Source organism: Ranitomeya imitator, chromosome 4, assembly GCF_032444005.1.
Source record: "Ranitomeya imitator isolate aRanImi1 chromosome 4, aRanImi1.pri, whole genome shotgun sequence".
Lineage (NCBI taxonomy): Eukaryota > Metazoa > Chordata > Amphibia > Anura > Dendrobatidae > Ranitomeya > Ranitomeya imitator.
This window is the reverse complement of record NC_091285.1, coordinates 639,090,857-639,117,901: the sequence shown is the minus strand read 5'-3', so window position 1 is coordinate 639,117,901 and position 27,045 is coordinate 639,090,857. Positions and strand designations below refer to the sequence as shown.

The following is a 27,045-nucleotide window of genomic DNA, read 5'->3' as shown; positions in this document are numbered from 1 at the left end:
AGTGTATTGACAAGCAGCACCATAAAGTCTTCCACACAGTCCAGTCAGTCTCAGTAGCCAAGAGGCTGGGCCTCAGAATCCTGAACCTGGCCCTCCTTTCTCCCCCCCACCCCCATCAAGAGTCCCAGTAGATATATGATATCAGCACTGGCCACTCTGAGGAACTGTTTATGTTCCCTTGTAATTATTCAGGCCTCTCCATGTGCACAATTAAAGAGTATCAGGAGGAGGTGGAGTGCAGCACAAACATTTGAGCACCCACGGCCAGGAGAAAGCCACTTTGGGGAAGGTTAATTTATGTCTGCAGAAGTGGAGGATAATCATGACGCACAGTTGCCATCAGGTCAGCCTGAAATTGCAACTCAGAAGGAGGATCAGATTGATGAATTGGAAGACGATGTGGTCGTTGATGAGGCCACTGATCCAACCTGGCATGGTGGCACATCTAGCGAACACAGCACTGCAGAGAGGGATGGATCCATAGCACGAAAACAGGCAAGAAGAGGTGGTCGTTTGACCAGAGGGAGAACTCAGTCAACTGTTCCACAGAGCTCCCCCACTCTCAGATTGATAACAGGCCAAGCGTGCCTTGTTCCCCAGTATGGCAGTTTTTCTGAAAGTCCTTCAGACAAAGCAACTGTAATTTGCAGCATCTGCCATACCAAGCTGAGTAGAGACAAGAAGATTGCCAGCCTGAGCACCACCAGAATGCAGAAGCACATGGCAGCCAAGCACTCCAGTAGGTGTGTGGAACGCCTTGTTACAAAATCTATATCTGAGGGTGAAACCACTGCCACTTCCCTTGTGTTATGGCCTTCCCAATCTGCTGTCCAGGAAGCAGGTGCTGTTGCCTCCTGTCCACAACCACATGCTGGAATTCAACCTTTCATATGTTGGCAAGGCTTAGTGAGCAGAAGAGGGTAGTGACTGAATTCCAGCTTCTCAGTACCCGTCAGAGTAGCCCCACACATAACTGTCGAGTGGGTGTGGATCACTGACATACACTCGTGGTCAAAATTGTTGGTTCCCCTTGGTTAATTGCAGAAATACCGTCAGTGGTCACAGAAATAACTTGAATCTGACAAAAGTAATAATAAATAAAAAATCTATGAAAATGAACAAATGAAAGTCAAACATTGCTTTTCAGCCATGCTTCCACAGAATTAAAAAATAAATAAAATAAAACTCATGAAATAGGCCTGGACAGAAATGATGGTACCCTTAACTTAATATTTTGTTGCACAACCTTTTGAGGCAATCACTGCAATCAAATGATTCATGTAACTGTCAATGAGACTTCTGCACCTCTTGACAGGTATTTTGGCCCACTCCTCAAGAGCAAACTGCTCCAGTTGTCTCATGTTTGAAGATTGCCTTTTCCAGACGGCATGTTTCAGCTCTTTCCATAGATGCTCAATAGGATTTAGGTCAGGTCTCATAGAAGGCCACTTCAGAATAGCCCAATGTTTTACTCTTAGCCATTCTTGGGTGTTTTTAGATGTGTGTTTTGGGTCATTATAAAGTTGCAAGACCCATGGTCTGTGACTGAGACCAAGCAGCACATTTCTCTCTAGAATCCCTTGATAGTCTTGAGATTTCATTGTACCCTGCACAGATTCTAGACACCAGGGGTGGATTAAGGGTAGCCAGGGCCCTGGGCTGTTCAGACACTGTGGGCCCCCCCACCCCGGTCATGTGACGGGGGTCATGTGACGGGGGTCATGATATACCCGAACCAGATTATTCCAGAAAAATGGCCGGGCCCTACTCTACTGTAACCTATTAAATATTTGTTAGAATCTGCAATACAATTTAGGTATATTTTGACCAATAATATCACATACAAGGAACAAATACCACCGCACCATGACCAGACCACAAATTACAACCACAGTGATCGAATAATATCACATACAAGGAACAAATACCACCGCACCATGACCAGACCACAAATTACAACCACAGTGATCGAATAATATCACATACAAGGAACAAATACCACCGCACCATGTCAAGACCACATATTACCACCACTTGGTGACCAAATATCACATACAAGGGACAAATACCACAACACCATTTCCAGACCACATATTACCACCACATAGTTACTGAATACTACAATACTGATCAGTAATAAACAACAACACAATACTATCACCATAAGTGCCAGTATTCACAGGAGATCTGTACTTAGTATGCAGTGTCTGTGTAGAGGTAATACAGAGATCACTGGTGGTATTATACACAGGAGCTCTATATAGTATACAGTGTATAGTGTCAGTGTATAGGTAACACTGACTCACCAGTGACGTCTCTAGGTGAAGTCCTTCATCTTTCAGCCAGCACAGACCGCCATCATTTCTTCCAGCCAGGACTCGTTTCTGCAGGAAATAACACAGTTATCTCGAGCTCCGCTTGCAGAACACATTACTTAATTTTTCACAACTTCTACATTACACCACATGAAGAAAAAAAGGCGATATAGTGTCACTCTGCACAGTAACAGGACCGACCCCCATTTAAAACAGTATACTCAAAAAATAAAATAAACACATCACTGCAGTAATAATATCCCTTAATTAGCCCCTATGGTAATAATATTCCACATCCTGGCCCCGTGTGTCTCATTCCTGGCTCCAGCCATATGTTCTCGCATCCTGCCCTCATGAGTATCCATTCTACCCCATATGATCTCCACATCCTGCCCCATATGTCTCCATCGTATCCATCCTGCCCCATGATCCAATCCTGCCCCATGTCTTTAATTCTGCCCCGTGTCTCCAATCATGCCCCGTGTCTACATTCTACCCATGCCTCCAGTCCTGCCCCCATTGTGTCCAGCAATCTGACCCAGTATGTCCAGCATATTGCCCCAGTGTCCAGCAATCTGCCCCAGTGTCTCCAGCATATTGCCCCCAGTGTGTCCAGCATTGCCCCCAGACAGTGTGTCCAGCAATCTGCCCCAGTGTGCCCAGCAATCTGCCCCAGTGTGTCCAGCATATTACCCCCAGTGTGTCCAGCATATTGCCCCCAGACAGTGTGTCCAGCAATCTGCCCCAGTGCGTCCAGCATTGCCCCCAGACAGTGTGTCCAGAATATTACCACCAGTGTGTCCAGCAATCTGCCCCAGTATGTCCAGCATTTCCCCCAGTATGTCCAGCATTTCCCCCAGTGTCTCCAGCATTGCCCCAGTGTCCTCCAGCAATCTGCCCCAGTGTCCTCCAGCATTGCCCCAGTGTCCTCCAGCATTGCCCCAGTGTCCTCCAGCAATCTGCCCCAGTGTCATCCAGCAATCTGCCCCAGTGTCCTCCAGCATTGCCCCAGTGTCCTCCAGCAATCTGCCCCAGTGTCCTCCAGCCATCTGCCCCAGTGTCCTCCAGCCATCTGCCCCAGTGTTCTCCAGCCATCTGCCCCAGTGTCCTCCAGCCATCTGCCCCAGTGTCCTCCAGCCATCTGCCCCAGTGTCCTCCAGCATTGCCCCAGTGTCCTCCAGCATTGCCCCAGTGTCCTCCAGCATTGCCCCAGTGTCCTCCAGCCATCTGCCCCAGTGTCCTCCAGTCATCTGCCCCAGTGTCCTCCAGCCATCTGCCCCAGTGTCCTCCAGCCATCTGCCCCAGTGTCCTCCAGCATTGCCCCAGTGTCCTCCAGCATTGCCCCAGTGTCCTCCAGCATTGCCCCAGTGTCCTCCAGCAATCTGCCCCAGTGTCCTCCAGCAATCTGCCCCAGTGTCCTCCAGCATTGCCCGTGTCCTCCAGCAATCTGCCCCAGTGTCCTCCAGCAATCTGCCCCAGTGTCCTCCAGCAATCTGCCCCAGTGTCCTCCAGCAATCTGCCCCAGTGTCCTCCAGCAATCTGCCCCAGTGTCCTCCAGCAATCTGCCCCAGTGTCCTCCAGTATTGCCCCAGTGTCCTCCAGCAATCTGCCCCAGTGTCCTCCAGCAGTGCCCCAGTGTCCTCCAGCAATCCGCCCCAGTGTCCTCCAGCAATCTGCCCGTGTCCTCCAGCAATCTGCCCCAGTGTCCTCCAGCAATCTGCCCCAGTGTCCTCCAGCAATCTGCCCCAGTGTCCTCCAGCATTGCCCTCAGTGTGTCCACCGTTATAAAAAAAACAAAAAAAAACAAAGTCTCCTCACCTGTCCTCGCTCCAGCGACGAGCTCCCTCCAACAGAGCACACTCGCCGGCAACTGACAATGACGTCAGACGCCGGCGACGTGTGCGCCTGCAGCCGACATCAGCCGCCAGCCTCCAATTGGCTGGCGGCTGTTGTTAACTATTGACGTGCGGGCGCACGCCCGCACATCAATAGGAAACCGCCGCAGCGCCGGAAGGGGCCCGGTGAGCAGATGAGAAGGGGCCCGATGCGGGCCCCCTCTCTCTGCCCACCGGGTACGGCAGGGGCACATAAATGCCGGCGGCGGCGGCCGCCGGCAGCGGCATTCACAGATGATCATCAGAGGGTCAATCTGTGCGGTAGCCCAGGGCCCCCCCAGACCACTGGGCCCTGGGCTACCGCCCATATTGACCCTCTGATAATCCGCCCCTGCTTGTATTCCCTATCTCTGGCAATGATAATAACTGCAAAATGCAGCTGTAGCTTTGGAATCTGCTGCCCCACTTACACATACCAAAGCTCGCAAAATCAACAGACAGCCCTGGCCCACCAGCCTGACCAAAGAACTGAGGCGAGCTTCCAGGGCTGCTGAGCGCAGATGGAAAAGATCCCTCTCCAACGAACACTTCATCGCATTCAAACAGTCCCTCACTACTTTCAAGACCACACTTGCCACAGCTAAACAAACCTACTTCTCATCTCTCATATCCTCCCTATCTCACAACCCTAAACAGTTATTCAACACCTTCAATTCTCTCCTCCGTCCCCCAGCACCTCCTCCCTCCCCACTTATCCCAGCTGAAGACTTTGCCTTATATTTCAAGCAGAAGATTGATAACATCAGAGAGAGTTTTGGTCAACAACTCCCAGAGCCCTTCCTCCCGACTTCTCAGCCCTCCACCTCCAAAACCCACTTCTCCACCATTACAGAAGATCAACTCTCCACTCTACTCTCAAGATCGCATCTCACCACCTGTGCACTTGACCCGCTCCCATCCCACTTCATCCCAAACCTCACCACAGTCTTCACCCCAACCCTAACCCATCTCTTCAACCTATCACTAACAACTGGTGTTTTCCCCTCAAGCTTTAAACATGCCTCCATCACACCTATCCTCAAACAGCCTTTTCTTGACCCATCCTCTGTATCTAGCTACCGCCCTATATCACTTCTCTCCTATGTCTTCAAACTACTGGAACAACACGTCTACCTTGAACTGTCCTCCCATCTCTCTTCTTGCTCCCTCTTTGACCGCTTACAATCTGGCTTCTGGTCACACCATTCCACTGAAACTACCCTAACTAAGGTCACCAATGACCTCTTAACCACCAAAAGCAAGCGACACTACTCTGTCCTCCTCGACCTGTCGGCTGCCTTTGACACAGTGGACCATTCCCTATTACTACAGACTCTCTCATCCCTTGGCATCACAGACTTGGCCCTATCCTGGATCTCATCATACCTAACAGACCGGACATTAAGCGTTTTCCACTCGCACACCATCTCCTCACCTCACCTCCTATCTGTCGAAGTCCCATAAGGTTCAGTCCTAGGGCCCCTGCTCTTCTCCATTTACACCTTTGGCCTGGGACAGCTCATAGAGTCTCATGGCTTTCAGTATCACCTCTATGCTGATGACACACAGATCTACATCTCTGGACCAGATATCACCTCCCTACTAACCAGAATCCCTCAATGTCTATCCGCTATTTCATCCTTCTTCTCTGCTAGATTTCTGAAACTTAACATGGACAAAACAGAATTCATCATCTTTCCCCCATCTCACGCGACCCCCCCAACGAACCTATCCATTACAGTAAATGGCTGCCCACTCTCCCCAGTCCCACAAGCTAGCTGCCTTGGGGTAGTCCTTAACGCTGATCTCTCCTTCAAACCACATATCCAAGCCCTTTCCACTTCCTGCCGACTTCAACTCAAAAGTATTTCACAAATCCGTTCATTCCTCAACCAAGAATCTGCAAAAACCCTAGTCCATGCCCTCATCATCTCTCGCCTTGACTACTGCAACCTCCTGCTCTGTGGCATCCCCTCTAACACTCTCACACCCCTCCAATCTATTCCAAACTCTGCTGCCCGACTAATCCACCTGTCCCCATTCTATTCCCTGGCCTCTTCTCTGTCAATCCCTTCAATGGCTTCCCATTGCCCAGAGACTCCAGTACAAAACCCTAACCATGACGTACAAAGCCATCCACAACCTGTCTCCTCCATACATCTGTGACCTCGTCTCCCGGTACTTACCTACACGCAACCTCCGATCCTCACAAGATCTCCTTCTCTACTCCCCTCTTATCTCCTTTTCCCACAATCGTATACAAGATTTATCTCGCGTATCACCCCTACTCTGGAACCCTCTACCACAACACATCAGACTCTCGCCTACCATCGAAACCTTCAAAAAGAGCCTAAAGACCCACCTCTTCCGACAAGCCTACAACCTGCAGTAACCACCGATTGACCAAACCGCTGCATAACCAGCTCTATCCTCACCTACTGTATCCTCACCCATCCCTTGCAGATTGTGAGCCCTCGCGGGCAGGGTCCTCACTCCTCCTGTAGCAGTTATGACTTGTATTGTTTAAGATTATTGTACTTGTTTTTATTATGTATACCCCTCCTTACATGTAAAGCGCCATGGAATAAATGGCGCTATAACAATAAATAATAATAATAATAATAATGTATTGTGAGGTCCCCATTACGGTCTCTTTCTATTGTGCAATGGTCAATTTTATACTCTCAATCTCTATATATTCTATTACGATTTTTTTTATTGTGTTGCCCTTCTCACGGTCTTTTTAATCGGTAGCCTGATGTTGATTTTTGGGTCTGCACTTGGACATTGTGGAACATCAAAGCATTAATATGCTCCATACACTTCTTCAGGTGTCAGCCTTACACAGAATGATAATATAAGTAATATAATGAAACCTGGTCTATATATGCGCTACTAGTTAGAAAATCTTACCCACACATTCTATTATAAAGGGAAATTCGACATTATACCTCTGTTAGCATATGCCATATACTACTGACATACGCAGCACCCCAGTGGGTGAGCAGAATGCCTGTGTACAAAATTTGTGACTGAGTGTGAAACCACTGGTCCTTCACCTGTATTACGTCCTTCCCAATCTGCTGTCCAGTAAGAAGGCGCTGATGCCTCTTGCCCACAACCTGCAGTAGCACAGACTCAACAGTCAGCAACCACGTCCAGTTTGTTGTTTCAGCGCAGCGTTCAGTTCTCCCTTGCCAACATATATGTCTCTTCCAAAATTGTTAGATAGGGAAGACATATTTGTTAGCACTTTACATTGTCCGGTGCTGGACAAAGACCATTGCTGGCTTTTAAAGGCTCCTAAATGAGACTTGTGTATCTTTATTAAACTGTCGCTTCCCTTAAAATGTATACATTTTGGTAAAAAATAATGGTGGGGGGGCATTGCCCAGTTTTTGTACCTTTTAAGCAGGTCAAGGAGACTGGGTTAATTTGATCCACAGACCTATTCAGGCCGCAGCTCATTAGAGAATACTGTGTGGTACTTACAGCTCACTAGAGCAAAGTGTTGCATATATAATTCATATTGGCACACAGTGTTGCAGTTATAGTTCATACTGAAGCTACGGCCTCACCAACACCGGAGCTCCTACAACCCTGAACCTATTGTCTCCATCCCCACCATCCTGTAGAATGTAAGTCCGCAAGGGCAGGGTCCTCGCCCCTCTGTATCAGTCTGTAATTGTTAGGTTGCTTACTGTAAGTGATATCTGTAACTTGTATGTAACCCCTTCTCATGTACAGCACCATGGAATCCAGAGGTGTATCTAGCCTTTCCTGCACCCGGGGCAAAGGATCAGTTTGCCCCCCCCCCCAAACCTCCCCCATTTGAACATTAACTCTATTGAAACTGTATGGCCAAGCCAAGGTACATTCCTGATTCCCCATAATATTAAAATAGATACCACTAAAAGTAAAATTAATTGAGATATCAGTAGGTTAAGTGTTTTTGAATATCCATATTGAATCAGGAGCCCCATATAATCCTGCGTAAAGGTTAATAATGGCCCCATAAGATGCTCCATAGACACATTTGCCCCATATAGTGCTGCAGAAACATTGATTATGGCCCCAGAAGATGCTCTATAAACATATTTGCCCCATATAGTGCTGCACAAACATTAATTATGGCCCCATAAGATGCTCCATACAGACACTTGCCCCATATAGTGCTGCACAAACGTTATGGCCCCATAAGATGCTCTATACAGACACTTACCCCGTTATAGTGCTGCACAAATGTTATGGCCCCATAAGATGCTCTATACAGACACTTGCCCCATATAGTGCTGCACAAACGTTATGGCCCCATAAGATGCTCTATACAGACACTTGCGCCATATAGTGCTGCACAAACGTTATGGCCCCATAAGATGCTCCATACAGACACTTGCCCAATATAGTGCTGCACAAACGTTATGGCCCCATAAGATGCTCTATACAGACACTTGCGCCATATAGTGCTGCACAAACGTTATGGCCCCATAAGATGCTCTATACAGACACTTGCCCAATATAGTGCTGCACAAACGTTATGGCCCCATAAGATGCTCTATACAGACACTTGCCCCATATAGTGCTGCACAAACGTTATGGCCCCATAAGATGCTCTATACAGACACTTGCCCAATATAGTGCTGCACAAATGTTATGGCCCCATAAGATGCCCCATACAGATATTTGCCCCGTTATAGTGCTGCACAAACGTTATTGTCTCATAAGATGCTCTATACAGACACTTGCCCCATATAGTGCTGCACAAACGTTATGGCCCCATAAGATGCTCTATACAGACACTTGCCCAAGATAGTGCTGCACAAACGTTATGGCCCCATAAGATGCTCTATACAGACACTTGCGCCATATAGTGCTGCACAAACGTTATGGCCCCATAAGATGCTCTATACAGACACTTGCCCAATATAGTGCTGCACAAACGTTATGGCCCCATAAGATGCTCTATACAGACACTTGCCCAATATAGTGCTGCACAAATGTTATGGCCCCATAAGATGCCCCATACAGATATTTGCCCTGTTATAGTGCTGCACAAACGTTATCGTCTCATAAGATGCCCCATACAGACACTTGCCCCATTTGCTGTTGCTGCGATAAAATAAAAATCACATACTCGCCTCTCGTCGCTCAGGCCCCCAGCACTTTCAATATTCACCTGCTCCTCGTTCCAGCCACCGCTCCATCTTCAGCGTCTTCTGCACTGACTTTCAGGTAGAGGGCGCGCACTAACCACGTCACAGCGCCCTCTGACCTGAGCGTCACTGCAGAAGATGCTGAAGACAGAGCGGAGCGGCAGAACGAAGAGCAGGTGAATATCGCTCAGCGCAGCACTCTCCTCCCCGTTATACTCACCTGCTCCTGGCGCGGTGTAGTCCCTGCTTCCCCGGCGCCGACAGCTTCTTCCTGTACTGAGTGGTCACCGTTACCGCTCATTACAGTAATGAATATGCGGCTCCACCCTATGGGAGGTGGAGCCGCATATTCATTACTGTAATGAGCGGTACCATGTGACCGCTCAGTGCAGGAAGAAGCTGGGGCGCCCGGGAGCCAGGGACCGCGCCAGGAGCAGGTGAGTATAATTAGACAGCCCCCGCTCCCCCTCCCCTGCCGACCCTGAGTATGACTCGACGAGGCGCCTCCTTGGGCCGCCGCATCATCAGGCGGCCCGCTGGCGCCCCCCTGTCGGCTGCGCCCGAGGCACATGCCCCGGCTGCCCCCCCCTGGATACGCCACTGATGGAATCAATGGTGCTATAGAAATAAATAATAATAATAATATGGACACACAGTGTTGCAGCTATAGTTCATATGGGCACACGGTATTGCAGTTATAATTCATATGGGCACACAGTGCTGCAGTTATAGTTCATTAAAGCAGAAAATGTGGACACAATATTTTATAGGAGAGGACAATGTGGAGGTCATGTACCATAAGAGGGACAGGGTGGGGGTCATATTTTGTGCAGAAAGCGCAGTAAATGTCCATTGTTTATTCAGCACCCAGTATAGGCAGATATTTTTTATACAAGGGGCATTATGATGGCACGATTGTTTAACGGTACCATGTTCGGATGTGCTACAGAAGACTGGAAAAGAGAGAAGTCTGCAGAGATGAGCCATGTAGGTAAAAAGCCATCATGGGATTGGACAAGATAGAAAAGAAATGATTCCAATAAGAGAAAACATCACATTTATTTGTGACTACATCTAAATCAGTCTGTGGTTCCTGTACTCTCAAAGGAGAATGACTTTCTGTTTATTCACTGCAGGCTTCGGGTTTGCGCCTACGGTGTCTTCAAGCTGATGGCGTATCTGCCAAGTTTTCCAAAGCAAAGACACTTCAGGAAAATGCCAGAGCTGTTTTTCCTCTAAAGGCTTTGTGGTGGTCTTGCCATCATTTTTTTGTGGTGGCTCCACCACCTGCATCTTTTCTCTGTACATTCAACTATAAGGAGCACGTGGCTTTCAAAAAAAGCCTCCTGAAGAATGACCATGTTAACTGTTTCACATTTTCTGAGCCCTGAAGGTGTTAAAAGATGTAAAAAAAAAAAAGACTGAACATATGCAGAGCAATGTCATTTTTACAAGCAGATGTGTGTGCATACTCGTAGGCCGGAGTCACACTACAGCGAAATACGGCCGCGTCTCGCAGGTTAAAACCCAGCTCTGGCACCGGCACTCCGGAGCAGAACGTGCGGCTCCATGTATTGCTGTGCGGCCGCACGCTCCGCTCCGGAGTGCCGGTGCCAGAGCTTGGTTTTAACCTGCGAGACTCGGCCGTATCTCGCTGTGTGTGACCCCAGCCTTATATTGCACTTCGGGGAGGTGCGTTATTTCAATTCTCACCTCAGGCAGCAGAAACGAAAGAATCATTTCTTGACCATAATACATTATATCTGCCACTCCCGGTTCCTTCCTTCTCATTTTCAGTGTGCAACATCCTTCCCTTATCCCCCTCTTACCTACACCATCCACTTCTTTTATTGATTTTTTCACTTTCTAGTCCTAATTTTTGTATTCTGTGCTCATGTTATATCTGTCATTGTTTTCTTTTACGTTTGCTGTAACATGATTCCTACTAAAGTACTGAAGTTGTGTAATAAGTGTCATACTTTGTTATATTCATAAAACACAATACAATCTTTAACAGTTGTCCAAACTTGGCAAGGTAATATCCTGACCGCTGGGACACTCACTGATCCCGAGAATGAAGAGCGTGGACCCTCAGCACTTCACTCATTGTCTATGAGAATTTTTATAAATCAAAAGTCCATATATAATTTTGGAGCAACTTCATGAATATCCGAATAAACAGAATCTCTAATAAAGGTGTCAAAAGATAGCTGTCAGCTAAATAAGCTTTTATGCAGTTATCTGCAATGTATGGGCTCGTATCACATGTTGTACAGACTCACACATCTGTGTGAAATGTCCAAGTACTGTCTGATTTCTTATCGGACAGTACTTGGACCCTTAGGGTATGTGCACACGTCCAGATTTTTAGCGTTTTTTTTGCGGAATTTCGCCATAAATCCGCTAAAAAACGCTAACATTATGCATCCTATCATTTAGAATGCATTCCGCATTTTTGTGCATATGTTAGCGGTTTTTTCAGCAAAAAAAAAACGCATACTGCAAAAAATCCGGACATGCTCTATCTTTTTGCGGATTTTCTGCGGATTTCCTATCAAAATGGACATTCCGGAAAAATCCGCAAAAATTCTGCAAAAAATCCGCACAAAAAGCGCGTCAAAAACGCGCAAATTCTGCGAGAAATCCGCGCGGAAAAAGCACGCGGATTTCTGGCAGAATTCTCCGGATTTTGTCAGGAAAAAATCCTGACGTATGCACATACCCTTAGGCTATGTGCACACGTTCAGGATTTCTCGCAGAAAATTCCTGAGAATTCCGGACATTTTCTGCAAGAAATCCGCAAGAAAACCGCATGCGTTTTTGCCGCGATTTTGCCGCGTTTTTGCCGCGTTTTCTTCCGGACACTTCCCAATGCATTTTGGAGTGTGAAATCCGCAAAAAAACCCCGCAAAATTAATGAACATGCTGCGGTTTTTACCGCGATGCGTTTTTTTCACGGAAAAAAAACGCATCATGTGCACAAAATATGCAGAATTCATTCTAAATGATGGGATGCTTATTGTATGCGTTTTTTGTGCGGTTTTATAGCGTTTTTTATCGGGAAAAACCGCAAAAAAAAACGCAACGTGTGCACACAGCCTTAGAGTCTCACACATCCATTCACACATATTTGAAAATGACTGAACTACTGCAAAGGATTCTGGGTAAACCTGCTATTCTTTGTATTATGCTGCTTGCAAGTAATTTCCGTTTCAGGAAAGCATCCACTATGTATTTCCTTTAAGTAGAGGGCTTTTCGGTCTCTTTCGTCCCGCTACATTTAGCCCAACTTGGGTCTCTCCTTAAGGTGGCTAGCATATATGTGAACTTAGAATAGGAAGATATACTGTATATCTTGGTACCTCCCCTTTATGTTTGGATTTGGGTTAATTGCCTGGCGGATTTTGGGGCTCTACAGGAATGAGATTGGTGAAACGCAGAGTATGTCCTATACTGATCCTATGTTGAGAGTCAGAAAAGAACGATCTTGGAGGTTTGTGTGTTGTCTGATTAAAAAAATATGGCCCAACTGAAAGGAGTGTACTGAGTGTTGAGCAAACAGGATGTCCCTCCGGATTGGCTGTCAGCCAGTGATACATTGCGGAATGGGGGCGGAGTTTTTAGAACTCGGACTTCCACAGAGTTTGTACAGAGTTTTTACAGTCTGCAAACAAAAAGATCAGTTCGGCGAAACCAGGGGAAATTTCCAGAAGGTGAGAAATTACACTTACACTTCTCTTTTTCAAACCTGCACCCTCTGAGAGATATATCTGTGCCTAACCAACCCTGTACACTCCTCCCTCCTACCAGTCACTGACTCTTCTGCCTAGTCTTTTTCATGTACAATGGTGATTGTTGTTTTTTTTTTTCATATTAACGTTCTAATTTTTAATAAAAAATTATGAATGTATCAATATGTCACCTCAGCCGGTCTCTATGGACCATAATGTAATTACACCTCCGTTGGCATTTTCTTACAGACTGGACGGAGAATTAGGAACTGGAGATCATCTGCCACGTAGTATTGTCACCCACCTTAGATACCCTGCTGGATTAGAGCAGGGGTCCCCAACTCCAGTCCTCAAGGCCCACCAACAGGTCATGTTTTCAGGATTTCCTTTGCATTGCACAGGTGATGCCTGGGCAAGACTAAGGAAATCCTGAAAACATGACATGTTGGTGGGCCTTGAGGACTGGAGTTGGGGACCCCTGGATTAGAGGACCTGTTCAAAAGGATCAGTATTGCACTTTCCTTGGCGTCGGATTACCGGGTGGCGCCCCCGGATTTGTTTCTTTTGCAGAAGCCCTGCTATGTATAGCACAGGCGATCGTAAGGAATGTAGCTTCAAGTCACCTAAGGAGACTATTGAAGTAAGTAAAAAGTGATAGAAAAAAGTTTTAAAAAAATAAATAAATAAAAGTTCAAATCACCTCACTTTGCCCCATAAAAATAAAACAAATTTTTTTTAGTATTGCCAAGTAATAAAATAAATTAATCTGATTGGTAAACGGCATAATGAGAAAAAAAATCAAAACGCCAGAATTATATTTTTCAGTAGCCGCAACATTGTAATAAAATGCAATAAAGGGCAATAAAAACATTTTATCTACCCCAAGCTGGTATTCAAATAAGACAAATAATCCCCAACTAAAGATTCTATTGTGAATAAAATACAAACTTTATTTATTAACTCAATAAAATGATGTTTGATATTAAAAACACAAGTTTCTATTGGAAATCTTCTTTTGCCCTAAGTTACAATTTAGTTGAGTTGATTAATGATCCTGAGAATTCAAGCAGAGAGCATTCAGTGAATGTAGGTAAAGTAGTGGGGGCAATTATATCAGTCCTGTATAGTGGGGGCAGTTAGATCAGTCCCACATAGTGGGGGCAATTAGATCAGTCCTGTATAGTGGGGGCAATTAGATCAGTCCCACATAGTGGGGGCAATTAGATCAGTTAGTCTGGTATAGTGGGGGCAATTATATCAGTTAGTCCCATATAGTGGGGGCAATTAGATCGGTCCCATATAGTGGGGGCAATTAGATCAGTTAGTCCCATAGAGTGGGGGCAATTAGATTAGTTAGTCCTATATAGTGGGGGCAATTAGATCAGTTAGTCCCATATAGTGGGGGCAATTAGATCAGTTAGTCCTATATAGTGGGGGCAATTAGATCAGTTAGTCCCATATAGTGGGGGCAACTAGATCAGTTAGTCCCATAGAGTGGGGGCAATTAGATCAGTTAGTCCCATATAGTGGGGGCAATTAGATCAGTTAGTCCCATATAGTGGGGGCAATTAGATCAGTTAGTCCTATATAGTGGGGGCAATTAGATCAGTTACTCCCATATAGTGGGGGCAATTAGATCAGTTACTCCCATATAGTGGGGGCAATTAGATCAGTTAGTCCCATATAGTGGGGGCAATTAGATCAGTTAGTCCTATATAGTGGGGACAATTATATAGGTTAGTCCTATATAGTGGGGGCAATTAGATCGGTTAGTCCTATATAGTGGGGACAATAATACAGGTTAGTCCTATATAGTGGGGGCAGTTAGATTGGTTTGTCCTATATAGTGGGGGCAATTAGATCGGTTAGTCCTATATAGTGGGGCAATTAGATCGGTTAGTAATATATAGTGGGGGCAATTAGATCAGTTAGTCCTATATAGTGAGGGCAATTATATCAGTTAGTCCCATATAGTGGGGGCAATTATATCAGTTAGTCCCTTATAGTGGGGGCAATTAGATCAGTTAGTCCTATATAGTGGGGGCAATTAGATCAGTTAGTCCTATATAGTGGGGGCAATTAGATCAATTAGTCCCTTGTAGTGGGGGCAATTACATCAGTTAGTCCTTTATAGTTTGGGCAATTAGATCAGTTAGTCTCATATAGTGGGGGCAATTAGATCAGTTAGTCCTATATAGTGGGGGCAATTAGATTGGTTAGTCCTATATAGTGGGGGCAATTAGATCGGTTAGTCCTATATAGTGGGGGCAATTAGATCGGTTAGTCCTATATAGTGGGGGCAATTATATAGGTTAGTCCTATATAGTGGGGACAATTAGATTGGTTAGTCCTATATAGTGGGGGCAATTATATAGGTTAGTCCTATATAGTGGGGGCAATTATATAGGTTAGTCCCATATAGTGGGGGCAATTATATCAGTTAGTCCCATATAGTGGGGGCAATTAGATCAATCCAATATAGTGGGGGCAATTATATCAGTTAGTCCCATATAGTGGGGGCAATTATATCAGTTAGTCCCATATAGTGGGGGCAATTAGATCAGTTAGTCCTATATAGTGGGGGCAATTAGATCAGTTAGTCCTATATAGTGGGGGCAATTAGATCAGTTAGTCCTATATAGTGGGGGCAATTATATCAGTTAGTCCCATATAGTGGGGGCAATTAGATCAATCCAATATAGTGGGGGCAATTATATCAGTTAGTCCCATATAGTGGGGGCAATTATATCAGTTAGTCCCATATAGTGGGGGCAATTAGATCAGTTAGTCCTATATAGTGGGGGCAATTAGATCAGTTTGTCCTATATAGTGGGGGCAATTAGATCCGTTAGTCCTATATAGTGGGGGCAATTAGATCAGTTACTCCCATATAGTGGGGGCAATTAGATCAGTTAGTCCTATATAGTGGGGGCAATTAGATCAGTTAGTCCTACATAGTGGGGGCAATTCGATCCGTTAGTCCCATATAGTGGGGGCAATTAGATCCGTTAGTCCTATATAGTGGGGGCAATTAGATCCGTTAGTCCTATATAGTGGGGGCAATTAGATCAGTTAGTCCCATATAGTGGGGCAATTAGATCAGTTACTCCCATATAGTGGGGGAAACTAGATCAGTTAGTCCCATATAGTGGGGGCAATTAGATCGGTTAGTCCCGTATAGTGGGGCAATTAGATCAGTTACTCCCATATAGTGGGGGTAATTAGATCAGTTAGTCCAATATAGTGGGGGCAATTAGATCGGTTAGTCCTATATAGTGGGGGCAATTAGATCGGTTAGTCCTATATAGTGGGGGCAATTAGATCAGTTACTCCCATATAGTGGGGGCAATTAGATCAGTTACTCCTATATAGTGGGGGCAATTAGAGCAGTTAGTCCTATATAGTGGGGGCAATTAGATCGGTTAGTCCCATATAGTGGGGGCAATTAGATCCGTTAGTCCTATATAGTGGGGGCAATTAGATCCGTTAGTCCCATATAGTGGGGGCAATTAGATCAGTTAGTCCCATATAGTGGGGCAATTAGATCAGTTACTCCCATATAGTGGGGGTAATTAGATCAGTTAGTCCCATATAGTGGGGCAATTAGATCAGTTACTCCCATATAGTGGGGCAATTAGATCAGTTACTCCTATATAGTGGGGGCAATTAGAGCAGTTAGTCCTATATAGTGGGGGCAATTAGATAAGTTAGTCCCATATAGTGGGGGCAATTAGATCCGTTAGTCCTATATAGTGGGGGCAATTAGATCCGTTAGTCCTATATAGTGGGGGCAATTAGATCAGTTAGTCCCATATAGTGGGGCAATTAGATCAGTTACTCCCATATAGTGGGGGTAATTAGATCAGTTAGTCCCATATAGTGAGGGCAATTATATCAGTTAGTCCTTTATAGTGGGGGCAATTAGATCAGTTAGTCCCATATAGTGGGGGCAATTAGATCAGTTAGTCCTTTATAGTGGGGGCAATTAGATCAGTTAGTCCCATATAGTGGGGGCAATTATATCAGTTAGTCCCATATAGTGGGGGCAATTAGATCAGTTAGTCCTATATAGTGGGGGCAATTATATCAGTCCCATATAGTGGGGGCAATTAGATCAGTTAGTCCTATATAGTGGGGGCAATTAGATCCGTTAGTCCTATACAGTGGGGGCAATTAGATCAGTTACTCCCATATAGTGGGGGCAATTAGATCAGTTAGTCCTATATCGTGGGGCAATTAGATCAGTTAGTCCTATATAGTGGGGGCAATTAGATCCGTTAGTCCCATATAGTGGGGGCAATTAGATCCGTTAGTCCTATATAGTGGGGGCAATTAGATCCGTTAGTCCTATATAGTGGGGGCAATTAGATCAGTTAGTCCCATATAATGGGGCAATTAGATCAGTTACTCCCATATAGTGGGGGTAATTAGATCAGTTAGTCCCATATAGTGGTGGCAATTAGATCGGTTAGTCCTATATAGTGGGGGCAATTAGATCAGTTTGTCCTATATAGTGGGGGCAATTAGATCCGTTAGTCCTATATAGTGGGGGCAATTAGATCAGTTACTCCCATATAGTGGGGGCAATTAGATCAGTTAGTCCTATATAGTGGGGGCAATTAGATCAGTTAGTCCTACATAGTGGGGGCAATTCGATCCGTTAGTCCCATATAGTGGGGGCAATTAGATCCGTTAGTCCTATATAGTGGGGGCAATTAGATCCGTTAGTCCTATATAGTGGGGGCAATTAGATCAGTTAGTCCCATATAGTGGGGCAATTAGATCAGTTACTCCCATATAGTGGGGGAAACTAGATCAGTTAGTCCCATATAGTGGGGGCAATTAGATCGGTTAGTCCCGTATAGTGGGGCAATTAGATCAGTTACTCCCATATAGTGGGGGTAATTAGATCAGTTAGTCCAATATAGTGGGGGCAATTAGATCGGTTAGTCCTATATAGTGGGGGCAATTAGATCGGTTAGTCCTATATAGTGGGGGCAATTAGATCAGTTACTCCCATATAGTGGGGGCAATTAGATCAGTTACTCCTATATAGTGGGGGCAATTAGAGCAGTTAGTCCTATATAGTGGGGGCAATTAGATCGGTTAGTCCCATATAGTGGGGGCAATTAGATCCGTTAGTCCTATATAGTGGGGGCAATTAGATCCGTTAGTCCCATATAGTGGGGGCAATTAGATCAGTTAGTCCCATATAGTGGGGCAATTAGATCAGTTACTCCCATATAGTGGGGGTAATTAGATCAGTTAGTCCCATATAGTGGGGCAATTAGATCAGTTACTCCCATATAGTGGGGCAATTAGATCAGTTACTCCTATATAGTGGGGGCAATTAGAGCAGTTAGTCCTATATAGTGGGGGCAATTAGATAAGTTAGTCCCATATAGTGGGGGCAATTAGATCCGTTAGTCCTATATAGTGGGGGCAATTAGATCCGTTAGTCCTATATAGTGGGGGCAATTAGATCAGTTAGTCCCATATAGTGGGGCAATTAGATCAGTTACTCCCATATAGTGGGGGTAATTAGATCAGTTAGTCCCATATAGTGAGGGCAATTATATCAGTTAGTCCTTTATAGTGGGGGCAATTAGATCAGTTAGTCCCATATAGTGGGGGCAATTAGATCAGTTAGTCCTTTATAGTGGGGGCAATTAGATCAGTTAGTCCCATATAGTGGGGGCAATTATATCAGTTAGTCCCATATAGTGGGGGCAATTAGATCAGTTAGTCCTATATAGTGGGGGCAATTATATCAGTCCCATATAGTGGGGGCAATTAGATCAGTTAGTCCTATATAGTGGGGGCAATTAGATCCGTTAGTCCTATACAGTGGGGGCAATTAGATCAGTTACTCCCATATAGTGGGGGCAATTAGATCAGTTAGTCCTATATCGTGGGGCAATTAGATCAGTTAGTCCTATATAGTGGGGGCAATTAGATCCGTTAGTCCCATATAGTGGGGGCAATTAGATCCGTTAGTCCTATATAGTGGGGGCAATTAGATCCGTTAGTCCTATATAGTGGGGGCAATTAGATCAGTTAGTCCCATATAATGGGGCAATTAGATCAGTTACTCCCATATAGTGGGGGTAATTAGATCAGTTAGTCCCATATAGTGGTGGCAATTAGATCGGTTAGTCCTATATAGTGGGGGCAATTAGATCAGTTAGTCGCATATAGTGGGGCAATTAGATCAGTTACTCCCATATAGTGGGGGTAATTAGATCAGTTAGTCCAATATAGTAGGGGCAATTAGATCGGTTAGTCCTATATAGTGGGGGCAATTAGATCAGTTAGTCCTATATAGTGGGGGCAATTAGATCAGTTACTCCCATATAGTGGGGGCAATTAGATCAGTTACTCCCATATAGTGGGGGCAATTAGAGCAGTTAGTCCTATATAGTGGGGGCAATTAGATCAGTTAGTCCCATATAGTGGGGGCAATTAGATCCGTTAGTCCTATATAGTGGGGGCAATTAGATCCGTTAGTCCCATATAGTGGGGGCAATTAGATCAGTTAGTCCCATATAGTGGGGGCAATTAGATCAGTTACTCCTATATAGTGGGGGCAATTAGAGCAGTTAGTCCTATATAGTGGGGGCAATTAGATCAGTTAGTCCCATATAGTGGGGGCAATTAGATCCGTTAGTCCTATATAGTGGGGGCAATTAGATCCGTTAGTCCTATATAGTGGGGGCAATTAGATCAGTTAGTCCCATATAGTGGGGGTAATTAGATCAGTTAGTCCCATATAGTGAGGGCAATTATATCAGTTAGTCCCATATAGTGGGGGCAATTATATCAGTTAGTCCCATAGAGTGGGGGCAATTAGATCAGTTAGTCCTATATAATGGGGGCAATTAGATCAGTTAGTCCCATATAGTGGGGGCAATTAGATCAGTTAGTCCTATATAGTGGGGGCAATTAGATCAGTTAGTCCCATATAGTGGGGGCAATTAGATCAGTTAGTCCTGTTAGTCCCATATAGTGGGGGCAATTAGATCAGTTACTCCCATATAGCGGGGACAATTAGATCAGTTACTCCCATATAGCGGGGGCAATTAGATCAGTTAGTCCCATATAGTGATGGCAATTAGATCAATTAGTCCCATATAGTGGGGGCAATTAGATCAGTTACTCCCATATAGTGGGGGCAATTAGATCAGTTACTCCCATATAGTGGGGGCAATTAGATCAGTTAGTCCCATATAGTGGGGGCAATTAGATCAGTTAGTCCTATATAGTGGGGGCAATTAGATCGGTTAGTCCTATATAGTGGGGGCAATTATATAGGTTAGTCCTATATAGTGGGGGCAATTAGATCGGTTAGTCATATATAGTGGGGGCAATTATATAGGTTAGTCCTATATAGTGGGGGCAATTAGATTGGTTAGTCCTATATAGTGGGGGCAATTAGATCGGTTAGTCCTATATAGTGGGGGCAATTAGATCGGTTAGTCCTATATAGTGGGGCAATTAGATCAGTTACTCCCATATAGTGGGGGCAATTAGATCAGTTAGTCCCATATAGTGAGGGTAATTAGATCAGTTACTCCCATATAGTGGGGGCAATTAGATCAGTTAGTCACATATAGTGAGGGCAATTAGGTTAGTTAGTCCTTTATAGTGGGGGCAATTAGGTCAGTTAGTCCCATATAGTGGGGCAATTAGATCAGTTAGTCCCATATAATGAGGGTAATTAGATCGGTTAGTCCTATATAGTGGGGGCAATTAGATCAGTTAGTCCCATATAGTGGGGGCAATTAGGTTAGTTAGTCCTATATAGTGGGGGCAATTAGGTCAGTTAGTCCTATATAGTGGGGGCAATTAGGTCAGTTAGTCCCATATAGTGGGGGCAATTAGGTTAGTTAGTCCTATATAGTGGGGGCAATTAGGTCAGTTAGTCCTATATAGTGGGGGCAATTAGGTCAGTTAGTCCTATATAGTGGGGGCAATTAGATCAGTTAGTCCCATATAGTGGGGGCAATTAGGTTAGTTAGTCCTATATAGTGGGGGCAATTAGGTCAGTTAGTCCTATATAGTGGGGGCAATTAGATCAGTTAGTCCCATATAGTGGGGGCAATTAGGTTAGTTAGTCCTATATAGTGGGGGCAATTAGGTCAGTTAGTCCTATATAGTGTTTGTGTTTGGTTTGCGTAAATGTTGTGCTCTTCTTTCAGCAATTCACTTGTAAAGTTCTCTGATGAAGCCGCCTCTATGCTCGGGAAACTTGCAGATGTCTTTCTTCTGGGCAGCCAGTAAAGGTTTCACTCGTAGGCTCTGTTCACACATTGAGTTTTTGCTGCTTTCCTTAATGCAAATTTTAAGCTGCATTTTACATTATCAGCAAATTCTCTGGGATCTCATAAATCTCATGCACACATTGTTTTTCTTCTTGACTATTTTGGAAAACTGCTGCGTTTTCGCAAACTTCAGCATGTCACTTCTATCAGCGATTATTTACCCATTTTGAGTAATGTTTTGTTGCTTTTTGGTGCAAAAACCTCATGCACAAGAGCCAAATGTAGCATGGCCAAAAACGCAGCAAAACCTGCTTTTTGTAAGCGGCTATTTTACTGTCAAGAGAGTAGGTTTTGCCTGCAGAAAAAAAATGCAGCAAGAACGCAACGTGTGACCATAGCCTACTTTTGTCTTTTGGAGCATAAAAGTATTTACATATGGTTCGCTAGAAAAAATTCATTGTGGCAGTGACTTCATTGTCAAGACTGACACAACTATTGTGATACTGAGAGGAGCAATACTGCCCTCTGGTGGCTCATAGAAAGATGGCAGCAGTACAGGCATGAACAAAGGAAGAGGATGCAAAGTCGGATCACATTAGGGTGCTACACAAGTATTAAAAATAAATATTAAAAAAAAATTAAAAAGACAATAAACATTGCAGTGTGCACATCTATATGACGTTTCTATAATTTTATTGTAAATAGATGAATATAGACAAGTGCTGTGCAACCATTAAAAAGATAATTGGAATAATCTCAATACGAGAAATACGAGAGTTTGATGTAGACTTATAGATCAGTTTCAGTTAGTAAAAATGTAGAAAAAATATATATTTTCTAATAAAGAGAATATACAGTGGGTACGGAAAATATTCAGACCCCTTTAAATTTTTCACTCTTTGTTTCATTGCAGCCATTTGGTAAATTTAAAAAAGTTCATTTTTTTCTCATTAATGTACACTCTGCACCCCATCTTGACTGAAAAAAACTGAAATGTAGAAATTTTTGCAAATTTATTGAAAAAGAAAAACTGAAATATCACATGGTGATAAGTATTCAGACCCTTTGCTCAGTATTGAGTAGAAGCCCCCTTTGAGCTAGTACAGCCATGAGTCTTCTTGGGAATGATACAAGTTTTTCACACCTGGATTTGAGGATCCTCTGCCATTCTTCCCTGCAGATCCTCTCCAGTTCCGTCAGGTTGGATGGTGAACGTTGGTGGACAGCCATATTCAGGTCCAGGGCCAGCTCCAGGTTTTTGAGGGCCCCGGGCGAAAGAGTCTCAGTGGGCCCCCCCACCTTTAACACATACCACGATTCATGATCGCATATAAACACAGCCATGTAATATATAACACAGCCCACGTAGTATATAGAACAGCCATGTAGTATATAACACAGACATGTAGTATACAGCACAGCCCCCTCCTCCCCCCAAGAATGGCCCCATAGTCCAGTACTCACTGTTAGTTACAGAAAGAAAAAAAACACTCCTCACCTCTCAACGTTTGCGCGCCGCTCTGCTCCCTCCCTGCTCCGGTCTCAGCGGCTAACGCTGCACTGCCTGACACACAGCGAGTGCGCGATGACGTCATCGCGCACCTGCAGCGGCAGTGTCAGAAGCAGAGTGGGGAATGATGGGAGAGGGAGCATCAGCTGACGCTCTCTCCTCCATCATTTGCTTTGAACTTTACCGGCAGATGGGGGAGTTGGCGCTTGCGACAGGCGGCCCCCCCTGCTTCACAGGGGCCCTATAGCAGCTGCATGATGTGCCACTAGCTGAGGGCCCCTGAGGGAGCGGGGGCCCTAGGCACTGGCAGCTGCCTGCCCCTTACGCCGGCCCTGAATGGGCCCCCCTGTCTCGCCAGGGCCCCGGCACTTGCCCGGGTACGCCGGGTGCTGACGCCGACCCTGTTCAGGTCTCTGAATACTTATGACCATGTGATATTTCAGTTTTTCTTTTTTATGAAATTTGCAAAAATTACTACATTACTGTTTTTTTTTCAGTCAAGATGGGGTGCAGAGTGTACATTAATGAGAAAAAAATAACTTTTTTAAATTTACCAAATGGCTGCAATGAAACAGAGTGAAAAACTTAAAAGGGGTCTGAATACTTTCCCTACCCACTGTATACCCTAAAGTTTGAGCCTTCATATAGAAACTATGAGTATAATGGAATATGAAGTAATAAACCAATAAACACTAACAAAAGCCTGAATAATAAAGTGCAGTAATAAAGTACAGAAATATAATAAAATATATTGACGCTATACATGTGGTATTGGTAAATATGAAGGTATATTAAGTACTCATAAAGAGAGATTAACTATATTGCCAAAATTATAAACTAAGAATAGCAAAGAAAGCATGCAAAACCAATTATGTGATATCCAAAGAGCAGAAAGAGTATTAAAAAAGGCATCAATAGAGCAAAGTTATAATGTCATGGATATGAGCCCCATGCGAATCGCTATTAGCTGCAGCTTCATCAGGGGAAAATAGAGAGACCATAGGAGTGTCTACATATATAATAGGTAATCGGCTTTAGATTAGTAACCGATGCATGTTTTATCTTTTGGATGTGCTTTGTCCCAAATCCAGCAACACATAACCACACTGCGCATTCTGCATTTTTGCGCATGCACAATATACTATCATTCCTGTCTGATAGACAGAAAGCGGAAATTTCTGTATATCATCAGTGCTTATGCACAACAGCATTAATTATACCGGTCTGAATAAGAGCTGTAGGCGCAGAACAAAAGGAGGCATAGAATAAGAACTATATGGCAAGTTGCCACATTTTAGATGCACGGGAGAATCGATGAAGCACTGAACATGTCTATGGATTGTGCAGTGAAAGTTATCTCCTGTCTACAGGATGACTTAGAGATCATGTCCGAGACCTCTCACCTAGCCAGATCAGACCTATTGTTTTGCACTAATGAAAACTTGTGACTACAAATAGAGTGTCTGGTTTGGGTTCTTATTCCATGTCATGTGGGAAGGCTCATTAAAGAATTGAAGTAGAAGTAGAAGACTTCCTACTTCCAAGAGGTGGCACTAGAGAACAAATTCTCTTGCTATCTGAAGACACAAAGACACACTACACCAGTTGTTGGGAAACTGTTACAACTTCCTTCAGGCAATGACACTAGCAGTGGGAGGGCATATTTTGAGAATAAAACCAGCTGCAGTTATGCACTGAGGGCAGTGATCTTCACATTTACAAAGAGGAGTGGAGTGGAGAAGACTACAGAATGCAACTGGTATCCACAGGTATGTAGCATTAAACTGTATAGCTGTAATTCTAAAAGGGTAAAGGATCATTTATCCTTTTTGAGTTCGGCGGCGAAACTTGAGTTCAGCGAATCTCAAGTTCGGCGAATCTCGAGTTCGGCGAACCTTGAGTTCGGCGAATCTCGAATTCGGCGAACCCCGAGATCGGCGAACCTCGAGTTCGGCGAACCCAGAGTTCGGCGAATCTCGAGTTCAGCGAATCTCGAGTACGGCGAACCCCGAGTTCGGTGAATCTCGAGTTGGGCGAATCTCGAGTTCAGCGAATCTCGAGTTCGGCGAACCCCGAGTTCAGCGAATCTCAAGTTCGGCGAATCATGAGTTGGGTGAATCTCGAGTTCGGTGAATCTCGAGTTCGGCGAACCTTCAGTTCGGCGAATCTCGAGTTCGGCGAACCCCGAGATCGGCGAACCTCGAGTTCGGCGAACCCCGATTTCGGCGAATCTCGAGTTCGGCGAATCTCAAGTTCGGCGAACTCCGAGTTCGGCGAACCTTGAGTTCGGCGAATCTCGACTTCGGCGAACCCCGAGTTCGGCGAACCTCGAGTTCGGCGAACCCCGAGTTCGGCGAATCTCGAGTTCGGCGAACCCCGAGTTCGGCGAATCTCGAGTTTGGCGAATCTCGAGTTCGGCGAACCTCAAGTTCGGCGAACTTCGAGTTCGGCGAATCTTGAGTTCTCGAGTTCAGCAAACCTCGAGTTCGGCGAATCTTGAGTTTGGCAAATCTTGAGTTGGGCGAATCCCGAGTTCGGCGAATCTCAAGTTCGGCAACTCTCAAGTTTGGCAAACCTCGAGTTCGGCGAATCTTGAGTTCTCGAGTTCAGTGAACCTCAAGTTCGGCGAATCTCGAGTTTGGTGAACCCTGAGTTTGGCGAATCTCAAGTTCGGCGAATCTCGAGTTCGGCAAACCCCAAGTTCGGCGATTCTCAAGTTTAGCGAACCTCGAGTTCGGCGAATCTTGAGTTCTCGAGTTCAGTGAACCTCGAGTTTGGCGAATCTTGAGTTCGGCGAATCTTGAGTTCGGCAAATCTTGAGTTCGGCGAACCTCGAGTTTGGTGAATGTTGAGTTGGGCAAATCTTGAGTTCGGCGAACCTCGAGATTGGCGAATCTCGAGTTCGGTGAATCCTGAGTTGGGCGAATCTTAGGTTCGGCGAATCTTGAGTTGGGCAAATCTTGAGTTCGTCGAATCTTGATTTCGGCGAATCTTCAGTTCTTGAGTTCAGCGAACCTCGAGTTCGGCGAATCTCGAGTTCGGTGAACCCTGAGTTTGGCGAATCTCAAGTTCGGCGAATCTCAAGTTCAGTGAATCTCGAGTTCGGCGAACCTCGAGTTCGGCGAACCCCAAGTTCGGCGAATCTCAAGTTCGGCGAATCACGAGTTCGGCGAATCTTGAGTTCTTGAGTTCAGCGAACCTCGAGTTCGGCGAATCTTGAGTTCGGTGAATCCTGAGTTGGGCGAATCTTAGGTTCGGCGAATCTTGAGTTGGGCAAATCTTGAGTTCGTCGAATCTTGATTTCAGCGAATCTTCAGTTCTTGAGTTCAGCGAACCTCGAGTTCGGCGAATCTCGAGTTCGGTGAACCCTGAGTTTGGCGAATCTCAAGTTCGGCGAATCTCAAGTTCAGTGAATCTCGAGTTCGGCGAACCTCGAGTTCGGCGAACCCCAAGTTCGGCGAATCTCAAGTTCGGCGAATCACGAGTTCGGCGAATCTTGAGTTCTTGAGTTCAGCGAACCTCGAGTTCGGCGAATCTTGAGTTCGGCGAATCTTGAGTTGGGCGAATCTTGAGTTGGGCGAACCTCAAGTTTGGCGAATCTCGAGTTCGGTAAATCTTGAGTTCATCGAATCTTGAGTTTGGCGAACCTCCAGTTCGGTGAATCTCGAGTTGGGCGAATCTCGAGTTGGGCGAATCTCGAGATGGGCGAATCTTGAGTTCTTGAGTTCAGGGAATCTCGAGTTCGTCGAACCTCGAGTTTGGCGAATCTCGAGTTTGGCGAACCCCGAGTTCGTCGAATCTCAAGTTCGGCAATTCTCGAGTTCGGCGAATCTCGAGTTTGGCGAATCTTGAGTTCTCAAATTCAGCGAACCTCGAGTTCGGCGAATCTCGAGTTCGGTGAATCTTGAGTTGGGCGAATCTCGAGTTCAGCGAATCTCGAGTTCGGCGAACCCCGAGTTCAGCGAATCTCAAGTTCGGCGAATCATGAGTTGGGTGAATCTCGAGTTCGGTGAATCTCGAGTTCGGCGAACCTTCAGTTCGGCGAATCTCGAGTTCGGCGAACCCCGAGATCGGCGAACCTCGAGTTCGGCGAACCCCGATTTCGGCGAATCTCGAGTTCGGCGAATCTCAAGTTCGGCGAACTCCGAGTTCGGCGAACCATGAGTTCGGCGAATCTCGACTTCGGCGAACCCCAAGTTCG

At 45.3% G+C, this 27,045-nt stretch overlaps 1 protein-coding gene across 1 annotated transcript in view; it reads left to right on the top strand.

Moving 5' to 3' along the window:
* Nucleotides 1-297: 297 nt before the first annotated feature.
* LOC138674632 (uncharacterized) overlaps nt 298-27,045 on the top strand; it is an 82,645-nt gene continuing 55,897 nt past the window's right edge. The window contains exons 1-3 of the mRNA XM_069762448.1: nt 298-495; nt 601-739; nt 12,984-13,055. Of these exons, the coding sequence (XP_069618549.1) occupies nt 298-495; nt 601-739; nt 12,984-13,055 (409 nt within the window). The remainder of the gene's footprint in view (nt 496-600; nt 740-12,983; nt 13,056-27,045) is intronic.